The sequence below is a fragment of the Lutjanus erythropterus genome, chromosome 1 (genome assembly GCF_056507025.1).
Source record: "Lutjanus erythropterus isolate fLutEry1 chromosome 1, fLutEry1.hap2, whole genome shotgun sequence".
Classification (NCBI taxonomy): domain Eukaryota; kingdom Metazoa; phylum Chordata; class Actinopteri; order Lutjaniformes; family Lutjanidae; genus Lutjanus; species Lutjanus erythropterus.
This window is the reverse complement of record NC_139317.1, coordinates 17,706,509-17,719,981: the sequence shown is the minus strand read 5'-3', so window position 1 is coordinate 17,719,981 and position 13,473 is coordinate 17,706,509. Positions and strand designations below refer to the sequence as shown.

General features: G+C 39.7%; 1 protein-coding gene across 1 annotated transcript; it reads left to right on the top strand.

The window, feature by feature from the left end:
- Positions 1 to 4,616: 4,616 nt before the first annotated feature.
- mettl21ca (methyltransferase 21C, AARS1 lysine a) lies at positions 4,617 to 12,447 on the top strand. Its single transcript, XM_084715376.1, has 7 exons — positions 4,617 to 5,767; positions 5,895 to 6,037; positions 6,297 to 6,414; positions 7,152 to 7,850; positions 10,282 to 10,442; positions 10,557 to 10,674; positions 11,858 to 12,447. Exons 1-7 carry the CDS (start codon positions 5,620 to 5,622, stop codon positions 12,241 to 12,243), a joined length of 1,773 nt encoding a protein of 590 aa, XP_084571502.1. The 5' UTR covers positions 4,617 to 5,619; the 3' UTR covers positions 12,244 to 12,447.
- Positions 12,448 to 13,473: the final 1,026 nt, after the last annotated feature.

Genomic DNA, 13,473 nt, shown 5'->3' with positions numbered 1-13,473 from the left:
TTTTAATATGCAATCCAAAATAGCACAGCTGGGGGAAAACTACCCAATTTGGCATAACTGGCTCTCAGTCAAACAACATCAAGGCAGTTTTCTTGTCGGATTTGGGTCTTAGCACCCTGGGGCTGACCCTGCCATAACCTCTGCTCAGGCCTCCTCTCCCATTTCTCGTCTCTCTTGTCCCCCTCCCTCTGTCTTCATCATCCCCAGCATCAGAGTCCTTGTTGGAGACACAGTAAATCACCTCAGCACCATATTCCCTGTCTTCAAAGTGGCCTCCGTTGGTCTCAGAGGCCCTTCAAGAATGGTCTGGCTCTGTTCACCGACAGGCTGCTGAGCCCTGGCTCCAGTTCTGGTGTTCATTCTGGCACTGCTCCCCGCTAGCATTCCCTGTTGGCTTCCCCGTTCCCAGGGCATGAAAACCTCCTTCCAGTGGTCCAAAGCTCCTGTGGCTGCAGTGTAAACAGTAACACTCAGGGTCAGCTAGGAACTGGACAGCTAGCTGCACAGCTAAATGAGCTAATTAGCGAACAGCAGCTACAGTTTGAATACATTTTTCCAAAAGATTATTTTTGTCATTTTAGGTCGTTCTTATCACGTTGAAGTTTGTTCAAGTGTTCATTTTTCTGATAAGTTTGGTTTTAATTAGTTATTTGATTATATAAGGAAGTTTCATTCCATTCCAAGATGGTCGCATTCATATCTGGAATATTCTTGGCTTCATTTTTCTAAAGTGGGAGGAAGTGAAGAAACATCATTCATCTTTATTTACAGTTTGGAGGATGAATTCAGCAGGTGGTCAACTCTTAACCTTTTCGTGACTCTTGTGTACGAATGTTTAAATGTCTGCCAGTTTAACACAATATCAAGCTGTGATCCATTTTCATACATTTTATTATATTATTTACAGTATTTACTGGTGTAATCACTGTCTGCAAGAGACAGATGAAAAAAATGCTAAATCATCTAACAACACCACAACCTTCGTATCTTCAACAAAAGGTCTACAATCTGATTTATTGCAGGACTGTTGTTTTGCATTTTATTTAACCTTAATAAAATGGTAACTCTGAATTCTGGATACGCTTGAGTTTTTTATTTTTAACCGGTCGTCATGCATCAGTAGCACATTCTCATTTTCGAGGTCTTGGCTGACTGTGTTGTTTTGGTGCAGTCGGCTCACAGCACTAACGATCTGGCAAAACACGGCTCTGGATTTTTCCAGTGGATTTCTGATGACCTTGTGGATTTTATTTAGGAGGTCTGTTGCTGTGTGACTTCACGTGGACAAAATGATCAGGTTTTATCACTGTTAGAAGCGCCGGTGTATATATTTATTTCAGTATCGCATGTCTCATCTATATGATGTTGGAGCACTGATGGCTCTTTTAAGATGAATCCTCTAGAGACCTTAAATGACCGTAAAGTAGATCTGATAACATTAATAATAGTCAGCAGCAAGCACAGCTGAGCTTTTCAACTGAGGTAAAATTTTTGTCAGAGTTCAGCCTGACAAGTGAAGAGATGTCCTGAAAAGGACACCATACAGACACTATGAAAGGAGATCACACAAATCTGCAGCTCCCCTCAACTTTACAGAGCTTTATAGCAACCTTTAGCCAATTTATTTTCAGCTAAAAAGTTTGAAAAACCCACTGCACCACTACCTACCACAGCTGCTGCTGAACATAGTGGAGCATTTAGCTAAAGCACCAGACATTTCCCTCAGGAGTTGGTGGAGACTGAAAACAGAGCTAAAAGAGAGTGAATATTGGACTTGGACTGACCAGGTGGCCAGAAACACGACTCCAGATGAATAAATTCTGGGTATATAAACAAGCATCTGTTTGCTAACAAGTTCTAGCTTAAAAGTTAATGATATTTCAATGTTGTATTCACAGTCCGTCCCCACTGCCCCCAAGTGACAATACATTGGTTATTGCAGGTTTAATATTACTGCTTCACAGAAACAGTTTGAGTCAATGAACTACTTTTGACAGTGTTCATCACCTTTGCATCATTTGCATCATATTACATGCATGAAAAGCTGCAAAATTATAGTGGTATGAGGTCAATCCCTTTTCGTAAAATCAATCAATATGGGCTTACTGTACTGCAGGAAATCAATAATCATAATCAAGTTCTGCTCAGTATGAACATAATAATTATACAGAGCATTTTAAAACATTTATAAATACATCTTCCATGAAAACTAAAATTGAGCACTTTTCATTTGGTTGTCCAGTCAGTGTTTGTTGATGGTAAATATAGTCAGTTGAAGCAATAAATTTAACACACACACACACAACACACACACACACACACACACACATGTATAAACATATATACATTCTTTTTTTTTTGCACCAAATGCATGACAGCAATGAATTGTGGGTGATAGCCTACATATGTACTTGCAGTGACCATCGTTGTTGACTCGCTCCCTCAGCCCTCTGCGGGTCCTTCTCACCAAGTTTATTTCAGTGTTTCAGACAAATGGAACGACACTTATGATGGCAGCAGGGATTCCTCTGAAGGCAAGTCCTGAGGGGAAGTGAAGGAGGACATTCTGAACAACTAATGAAATGCAACATGGGCATGGGCATCGCAAGCTCACCCATGCATCTTGGTAAGCACTGACGAATTTATTGCTTCAACTGCCTACATTTACCATCATTGCTGACTGGACGTCCACATGGAAAGTGCCAAATTTTATCTTTAACCAAATGCAATTTGCAACAAATTCAATAAATTCATAACTTCTTTGCAGTATAAAGAAAACATGTTGAAATAGTTTCTGTCGTTAATTATGTTTACGCCATGATGAGATCTTCTCGGGTGATATTTCACCACAGAGGTTAAATTAAAGATCACATCCATATTAGGCAGTATTTGCTGCTTCAGTAACATGAACACCAGTGTCCCACACAGATTTTGCATGTTTTGGAAACTCGCCTGTTAGCTTGATTGTCTTGGAAGGAATAACTTGACATAACATGCTATCAATGTGACCTATTAAATCTGATATCTAATTTTCTGTCCTCGTCATCCCTTGTAGTTCTGCCCATGGGATTGATATGTATCATTTGGCTGCAGGAACACAGTCATAGCGAGGAGCTGGATTAAAGAGATTCAGAGAGGTTATCAAAGCTGGTGTGTATCATTGTCAAGACAAACAAATAGTCAACAGCTGACGACTGTGTGTCTTGTAATATCTCTTCCAACAATCTCTTGTGACAAACAACCTTTCACTGAGGGACAGATGCAGCCTGTCATCAAGCTTAAAAACTCTGATCTTTTATCCACATCAACAACACAGTTGGGCAATGACCTAACCCACTGTGCATTCCCCATTTGTGTGTCAAACCAGCCTGAGGTCCTGGATCCATTTCAAGTTTGGGGATGTGGGTGGATTTAGATTTACGTTACCCGAAACTGGGAGGTGATACTTCATGGCCAAACACTATTTAGATACAACCGAGCGAGGTCTAATTGGGGTTAATATTACAGGAGCCCCCTTCGTTGATGCATGAGGATTGCATGCCAGACTGATCCTGTTACCTGCCATCTCTGGTGAAGCAATTTAGGCCATTGCAGGAGAAGCAAGCAAGTAAGCATGGCATGGACTATATGCGTAATTTTTACATAGACTTTTGCATCTTCGATTTTTTTTATTATTAGCAATTAAAATCAATTTAGGAGGCATTAAGGTTTTGGTAACAACACACGTTCAATGGCTCTTCATTAAGGCTTATCCCTCTGTTTGTCTCTGTCTATTTGTAGATCAATAAATAAAACTGATGCATTACCAGTGTGACATGCATATCTGAACTGATTTGACCCACAGTCTAAATCATAAAAAGTTCTTTGATCATTGCAGCTGGAAATAATTCATCCAGTTTTCATAGGGTCATTTTTCCTTCATATTATGACCAGTGTAAGGTTACAGACCGTGAAGGCTTCCAGGAATCGCCACCAGCAGGGAAATTAATGACATCTGTGGCTGTTAGTATGATGCCATTCCAGTACTTCTCTTCCTCCTCTTGGCTCTCTCTGCAAGTAATCTTCGTCGGTGTTTGCATCTATGCGCTCGCTGCTCCTGTATCTTGCTTGTGTTTATTTCTCCTGGGTCCCGGCTCTAAAAATACCCTCATGCCCTTGTGATGATGATGGTGATGGGTGTGTCTACCAGGATGCTGAGTTTCTATAACCTTGCAGTCAGAGGTATCCAGATGCAGTCAGATTGCTCCTGAGATCTTTCACTGGAGAGTAAAGCAGCAGCAGGTAGGTCAAAGGTCACGGGTAGGACCATTATATTTTTTACTGTATTACTCGTAGAAAGAACAAAATGTGAGACAAAAAGGGAGTTTTTGCATTTTTATTGCTCTCTGTTTACATACTAATATGTGATGGTCACATTGGAGGAGTGTGATCTTCCAGACTAGTTTTGCTTTATTTTGCTGTTTTTAAAACAATCATAGACATAAAATACAAAATATATGAGTAGAAATTTTAACATAAAATTTTTTATATCCCCTTGACAAAAACATGGAAGGCATAGTTAAGAGGAAAAAGTGCTAACACTTTAGTTGAAGAAATGTGCATAAGACTGCCATAACCATGTCATTACACCTGTCATGAACATAAATGTTTATGACTGTGGTCATTATGTGTCATTCCGACAGTTATGTTATTTTTAATGCACAGTTGACATTGTTTGAGAAGACTTTGTTAGGGCAGCTAAACATTAATCAGGCCAATAATGTCGTTGTTATGACAATTTGACATTAACAAAGACAAACATGTCTCTTATGACAACAATCACTGAATATAATCAGGGCAGCATAACTTGTAAGATTCTTTGTTACAACAACTTGACATGATCAAACCTACAGAAACTGTTAAGCTTTATTTTAACATTAATTATACTGTCATATGTGGTTGGTTTTGGCTGTTATAAGACCATTATAAGTGTGTCATGAATATTTTCTTTGGCTAACCAAGCTAATTAACTAACAGCAGCTACAGATAACAGCAGGCAGTGCATAGCCAACTTTAGCAATGAGTAAACCAGCCAACACTTAACTGTCCCTCAGCCTACTTTGTAACAGGCCTTATAACATTTAATAACATATTTACGACAACTCCAAATGGTACCACTTTACTTGAAGTCCAGGAAGTTACTCATGACATTGTTAAAAAGCATTTGACAGTGTAATAAAACTTAATGAAATCTTTATGGCTAGTCTAAAATGGACCACTTCACTTGCCATCAAGGAAAACATTCATATAATAGTTATAATGTCTTATGATGGCCAGTGTCAAAACCAACTACATATGATAGCATAATGTAATGTTAAAACACAAAGCTAAGCAATTTCTTTAAGTTTTAAGTCTAGTTGTCATAACAAAGACATCTCAAACAATAAAAACTTTGCATTAAAAGTTACATAACTGACTGAATGACACTTGACTTGAATGACAACAGTCATAAACTTTCAAAAAGCCAATCAAGATTTAAAAAAAAATGTTTAATGAAATACCGGTCTCCAATGCATTTTCTCTATTTTTTACATGCATAACTGATAATATTTCTGTGTCAAACAGTATACAGGATTTTATATGGATACTTCGCCCCCATACTTTGTGGAGGAAACCAATTATATGAGAAGCAGAGAGGAGGAGGAGGAGGAGGAGGAGGAGGAGGAGGAGGAGGAGGAGGAGGAGGACGAGGAGGAGGAGGAGGAGGACGAGGAGCAGAAAGAAGATGGTGATAAAGAAGATAAAGACAAAGAAAAGGGTAAGATGAATCATGCCATAAAAAAAACATTTCCTCTCAGTGAGTAGTTTAATTTGATTCAAAGATCTGAGCATTTGATTTGTGTATCATTCAGAAGAATCAGCCGCCCAGAAGCAACAAAGACCGTCCTGGGCGCCATGTTTCTTCTACAGACTGGACAGAGAGGTGTATTATTATGTCGGGCAGGAGATCAGCATAGAAGAGGGTCTTGACTCCTACGCAGGCATGATATGGCCGGCTGTGAGTAGCACCTTTTTTCGGGATTTGCATCATCAATTGCTACGATACTGTACCTGTACCATTTCACAGGTCAGTACAGTATTCTCTGTTGACTGATACAATCACGTGACAGTGTTGTGTCAGTTCTGGTTTCCAGTCTGAGGGCCCCAGACTATATTTACCACTGTCTTCACAGATCCATCCCGTACTTCAAACCCTGAAACACTAACCTCACACTGTGTACCTCTCTGTAACTCACACTCATCTTGGTTGTCCTCAGGCTCTGGCTCTCTGTCAGTACCTGGACACTCATCGCAAAGAGGTTAATCTTGTGGATAAGGCGGTCCTGGAGATCGGGGCGGGAACAGGCCTCGTGTCTATTGTAGCATCGCTCCTGGGTAAGAGGTTCAAGTTCAGTTTTATAAACCATTTTAATGGACAGAGTATAAGTCAGTCAAAAAAAAAAAAAAGAATTCCAACTAACTATCTAATCTTTACTTCATCCAATCTTATCTCAGGTTAGGAAATCCTAAATTCTAAGTCCAACAGCACTTATCAACTTTTATGTCTGTTACCTAGCAACCAACACTACTTTCCTCATCTCCACAAGTGAAACAACTTTATAACTGTTGGTTTTTCCTCACTGAAACATTCAATTAAACATACGAAAAAGATGAGCAAAAACAACAATGGGTCAAAACAATAAATAAAACAAATGGATTTAACAAGTGAGCTAACAAACTTTAGCTACAGTTAGCTACTACAAAACTTGAAGAAGTGAAAGTTATGATAGCTAAACGGTTATCCTAAAGTTAGGAATGTTTATTTAAGATTTTGGGATGTTTGTGTAATGCACAATAACTTAAAATTAGAATAGGATCATTGACTCAGGAACTGTTCGTCTGTGGCTTTTCTCCTTATCAGGTCCTAACCCTAATTACCATGGTCGTCAAACAGTTGAGACAGGATTAGCAAGTTAGGCTGCCTCTGTAATATGACCCCAGGTGAAGTTTTCTATAAGTTCAGATGGGCTGTGAGCTTGTGCATCTTTTTCCAGCCTTAAAGAGGATAAACCATGTTTTTTTTTCTGAAAAAACAATTTGGAAGGTTCACTGATATACTTTGTTGTCCTCAGGTGCCTGGGTGACAGCCACAGACCTCCCTGTGGTCCTTAACAACCTGAGAGTCAACTTGTCCAGGAACACCAGGGGCCGATGCAGACACACACCCCAGCTGGCAGCTCTGTCTTGGGGCTACGACCTAGAGCTCACCTACCCAACATCTGTGTATCACTACGACTACGTGCTGGCAGCTGATGTGGTCTACCATCACGACTTCCTGGATGAGCTCCTTGCCACCATGAAGCATTTCTGCAAACCAGGAACCACTATGATTTGGGCCAACAAGGTCAGATTTCAGTCTGATCTGAAATTCACTGAGAACTTTAAAAATGCTTTTCAAACAAAGCTGCTGGCTGAAGATGGAGAGATGAAGATCTTCATGGCCACGTGTAGAGAGGAGGAGGGAGAAGGAGGCGTGGGAATGGAAATCCAAGATCTGCTGAGAGAGGAGGAGGAAAGAAAGCGTGAGCAGGATGAGGATAGCAAAGAAGAACACGAGGACACTGGGCTTGATGTTGATACAGAAAAACGTAAAGGAAATGATAATGATGTAACAGGTGAACCTGAAATAGGAGATGATGAGGAAGAAAAAAATGACTCTGAGGAAGAGGAGAAGATGGAGGAGATAAAGATCCTCAAAGATGACGACTATGAAGAGGAAAATCCACAGGACAGTGATTCAAGTTGTTCAGCTGGTGATGAAGACGTTACAGGTGAGACCTGATCTGTGAAAATACAATGTATGTCTGTAATAGATCTGAGTCCCAGTTCCTTCTGTTTCAAGGGACAATTCACCAAAATTGTGCAGAAGAAAAACATTTTGTCACTTGCATGAAAACATGATAGTTTTTTCTATTATTTGCTTAGGTTTTGAGAGATATCTGCTGCCACCTCAACATCATACGGATAATTGATATCAAATTTATAGTTATGCTAGTGGCTGTCAGTCAGGTTATCCTCCACTTTGGTCCAGACTGAAATATCTCAACCATACTTTATGTACAGTTTATGATCACAACAGATCATAGTTAGATGAATGAAATTAGAGAACCAGTCCTGGTGATCTCCCAACTTTACCTCTAGCTCCAGCATGAGGTTCACATTTGTGGCTTTTGAATGAAATGTCTAAACTACTGGATGGATTGTGTTGGTGGTTCAAAAATTCATGGTCCCCTCTAGAATGATGGCAATCTGGAAAATCCTTAATTTTTTATTTAGCACCATCATCAGATCAAAAAATCCCCTTTTTTTGGTTTATGACTAAATACTAATGACATCATTCTTAACTGTAGTTTGTGTTTAATGCTAATTAGCACATGGTAGCATGCTAACATGCTAAACTAGAGATTGTCTTGTGTAGTAGCAGTTATTACTACATTATTACATGAGTATGCAATATGGGTTGGCCCATACCAATCTTGGAACATTGCCTTCATTTAGATCTCAATTACACACCTGTGTAGTTTCGTGACTGCATCTTGCACAGCTGTTACACTACTGTACTGACGAAATCTGTCCACAGGCAGGCTGACATATAAACATTTGGCAAAATATACTCAAAACTTACACAGTCTCCCAAGGTCAAAACAATACCAGCCCCGCTGTCATGGCTTGTGACTAAGATGTTGAACATGCCGAACATTTATAACTGCTAAACATTATGAAGTTAGCATTGTTGCTGTGACCATGTTAGAATGCAACATTGTGACTCACAGTATGTTCACATTATTGGCAAAAAAGCATGTGGCTAAAAGTCAGTTTCGATGGAAGCCGACAACATGACGGCAGAAACTGACGTCCGACACTTGTCACTGTGTGTTGGACATGGTTTCACCACTTCCACTCCTGTCTCCCCACAATTCCTGTGCTGTACAATGGAGGAAATACTTATTCTTGCCAGTGGCCACTTTGCAGTTTTATTTAACCCTACCTTACATCTCATAGAGCTGTTACCATGGCTAGAGACTCTTAATCTTGTTTTAAATGTAAATGCAATCAATGTAGTGTAAATGTAAAACAAAGGTGAAACAAAATTCCACACATCTCAAGTGTGCTGGTGTGGCAGCAAAATTGAATTTCAAATTGAATATCATATTTTTTCATTAGTGTATAATCACCTGAAAGTAAAAATCATTGTGTTTAAATTACCTTAGAATTAAGTTTTTATATCCATAGAGAGAGCAGGTCCTCTTCCATGGACTCCATCATGTTGCTCCACCATGACATCTACAGTAGCCCTGAACGGCTCTAGATTCTGACTTTCACCACTGCAGGTTCTCCTACACACTCTGAATGAGAGAATGACCTGACGTGTCTGCAGTCTGCAAGCTTACTGCTAAATGCCACTAAATCAGACTGACTAAACACAGACTGGCCCTTTAAAAGGCAGAATCACGTATCTCAAAACCTGCGCAAAACTATCAGCATGGCTGGACTTGAAGTTATCACATCCATCCTGTAGCTACATCCACTTATCCTCTGACGGGTCAGCAAGTGAGAAAATAAATTTTGCAGTGTTTTCATGTCAAACGTTATAAAAAGAAAATGTTGACGTGATATGTTTTTATTCTGCGTGTCTCAAGTTCTTGCGCCGTCTTGTGGTTTGGCAGCTTAGTCTTAATTGACCAAACAGCTTTGGGACTTTAATGTATCTTGGCAAGTTTAGTGAGAAGAGTTAAATTTGAGATGTGAGGCGTGGTAAAACTTTAGAGTACTTATTTGGACCTGGTTCTCTGATAACATGAGTGATATAACTCACTTCTGAGGACTGCGCAGGCAGAGGGGTGTAACCATAGGGAATGTTTGAAAGAGAACCAAAAGGTGATGAAGCCAAAACTTATCAACTGCCCTAAATGAAACCAGAGAGCTGATGTATTTGTCCACTGGTGTAGATTGTCTGAACCTATTAGGAAGAGGAGCAGGGACTCACTTTTATTATTGCATCCAGGCGATTTGGTTTACATACAAAATGATTTTATGTCACAGCACCTATATGTGTCTTAATATTGCATCACATCAAACTGGCTCATCATTCTTTTTCACTTAACATTAATGTTGTGGCATTGTGTGTTTAGAGCAGGCATTCATATATTTTTATCTGTATTGTTTCACCCCTGTTAGTTTTGATGCGCCCTCTTTTCACAGGACAGGAGCATGTCAAAGAAGCGGCTGTGCAGCAGGTCAGAGCACCAGCCTGGACGTCCAGAATCAAGAACAGCCTTGATAAAGATATCTACCATTTTGTAGGACAGGACATCCTCATTTATGAGACCATAGACTCTTTTGGAGCAGTGATGTGGCCCGCAGTGAGTGACTATGAAAACATTACATAAATACAACATTGCCAGTTCTAAAAATAGTTGGATCAGCAGCAACATCAACAAACCATCATAAGAGCTCTGTACGTCTCTTTCCTGCAGGCGTTGGCTCTGTGCTCCTTCCTGGACAACAACAGGCAGAGGGTGAACCTGCAGGGGAAGGAAGTGCTTGAACTGGGAGCAGGAACAGGACTGGTAACCATTGTGGCCAGTCTGCTGGGTGAGCAGACTCCAGTTCAGTTCAGACAACATATACATGAGCACAAACACAAAAAACACTGACAAAAACTCTGACACTAAATGCAAGTACTTTACATCAACACATGATAGAAAGTAGTGGTTTTATGTCAGTTAAAAAACTGTAGTGATCCGTTAATATTAGGCATCATATGATTTTATCTGTATTTGAACTGTTACTTGATTTTGCTACCTAATACCTCATTACAACACATAAATGTTCATAAAAAAAATCTACAAAATCAAAACACTCTAGTATTTTTAGCCACTACTTTTGCATGTCATTTTGTGTTCAAACATGCTATAAAATAACATATTTGTCGTACATTCACTAACCAGAACCACACCATTTCTAAAAAACATAGCTTACTGGAAAGAGAGGTAAGGTTGAATATGGGTCGACTAAGGGGGGTTGATGATTGGCCTGGAGGCATCAAGGAACCCAGGGAGAGATACTCGAGGTGGGAGCTTGTTTCATCAGCCTCCTGTGGTTACTGTGTTGAGAGAGAAGGAGGAGCAGGATTTGAGGGGGAGAGTTGTGAGAAAAAAGGGGTTAGACACTGGACTTGGAAATACACAACACACACACACACACATGTATATGTACACATTAGGGCAAGGGTTTTATGCCTGAATGTAAGTTGTAGTACGTTAACAGTAATAATTACTGAGGACACTATGAATGTTTACATCCCACACTGTCACGAGCATGAGCCTCTGGTCCATGAGTAGATACACGCTTCTTTCTGCGTGGTGATACAGTTGCATCAGATTTTTATTTGAGATCAGAGGATCAGAACAATTGGCAATAACAAAATAATATTAAATCATGACATGGCAAAGATTTTAAAGATAGGGAAATAAACCACATTAAAACTACATTCTTCGGGGCACAGGATCACTGGTCTCCAGCTGCACTGCATATTCAGTGTTACTAACAATTTATAGATCAATAGAAAATTTGTTTCACAAAAGAAAATGTTACACGTCACTTCATGTGAGCCGGGTTGTTTCATACATTGAAAGCAGGATCATTTTTCCACTAGAGCTGCCTGGGCTTCAAACTACATTACAACACTACAACTTTCTTCAAAGGTCACCGGTATGGTCCTTTTACTGTTACAGTTGCTATGGTGATGACAGATGTTATGTGTCTGCATCCTCAGGAGCTTCAGTCACAGCTACAGACTTACCCAATGTGTTGGGTAACCTGCGGGCCAACGTGATGAGGAACACCAGGGGCCGATGCAAACACACGCCTCAAGTGGCAGCTCTGTCCTGGGGCTACGAGCTGGAGCGCACTTACCCAGCGTCTGTGTATCACTACGACTACGTGCTGGCAGCTGACGTGGTCTACCATCACGACTTCCTGGGCGAGCTCCTGGCCACCATGAAGCATTTCTGCAGACGGGGAACGACTGTGATCTGGGCTAACAAGGTCAGGTTTGAGTCTGATCTGACTTTCACTGAGAACTTTAAAAAGACTTTTCACACGAGCATGCTGGCTGAAGATGGAGAGATGAAGATCTTCATGGCGACGTGTAAAGAGTGACAGACAGAAATTATATGGAGGAATTACTCAATAGCCCTACTGGATACAGGGGCCCCTGCTCTTCTGGAACTCAAAGGACTCAAGTCGCAACAGTAACATCCACTTTTTATTCACCTTTTTCCAATTTATTTCAGTGGCACATGCATATTACAGCTTTAAGCAACTGTAAGCGCACATTAAAATGAGTAAAGCAGTTTCCAATAATATTTTGTACATAAATCTGTAAAATATCTGTGGAGAGGAGAGTCGGTTTGGATCTGCATGTGTGACTCAGCATCTGTTTACTCAGCAACTCAACTCCAGAATGAACAAAATGCTGAATTTCAAGTGCAGTTTTCAGGTTTGCAACCATCATCAGAACCTGGAATCCATCAAGTGGTGCAATGTAACTACACACATTTCCTCAAGTAATGTAATAAAGTTAAAAATTTAGATACTTCTCTTACCTGAGTATTTCCATTTTAGAGGGAAAGGGAGAGATTTAGTTACCAGTTATACTTTGCAGATGAATAGTTAATGCACAAAACATATGGTGACCTTATAAAATATAATATTGTTTTATATATTCATCATAATTTGTGCATAAAACATACTGACTTACTCAACAGTATACAAAATTGTTCAAATCTGCTCCATCTTGACCAAATACAGCAGCAACAGGGTAATTACACATGAATGCATCAGTAATAGTAATACAAGATACGATGGTGAAAGATTTCAGATTTCTTAGTACTCTTACTTTTGACACTTTTAAATACATATTAAAGATAATACTTATGTAGTTTTATTGAAGTAATAGTTTCAATGAAGGATTTTTACTTGTAATGGAGTGTGTTTATAGTGTGGTACAAGTACTTTTAGATGCTAAACAACCACATTTTTCTGTCCACGAATGGTCTGTGGACTCAGCTGCTGCTGTGTAGAAAGGAAGGCCTTCTACGTTTGTGTATCTCTTGGCTGATTGTCTCATAATCTGTCCACGAGAAGAGGGTGTGGTTCAGAGTAGTAAGCTTCGCTACTGGCTAACTTCATGAACGTGAAGATTTAAACCACAATATGCTCGTATATCTGACATTTTGACTTATGGAGGATACGATCTTTTTTTAATCCATGTCATCCAAATAAAACTTTCCAAGTACTCAAAACTCGAATGGATTGTTTACAATATGTCACCAAAGGAAGTGACATATCAAGGAATTAATCCAATCAACATAGGAATAAATCTCCACG

Bases quoted from the DNA above. Each gene is read 5' to 3' on its own strand.
- mettl21ca (XM_084715376.1), top strand. From the start codon at position 5,620: ATGGATACTTCGCCCCCATACTTTGTGGAGGAAACCAATTATATGAGA. The intron at 5,768-5,894 runs GTGATAAAGAAG...ATCATTCAGAAG, and splicing joins CGAGGAGCAGAAAGAAGATG to AATCAGCCGCCCAGAAGCAA. The intron at 10,675-11,857 runs GTGAGCAGACTC...CTGCATCCTCAG, and splicing joins CATTGTGGCCAGTCTGCTGG to GAGCTTCAGTCACAGCTACA.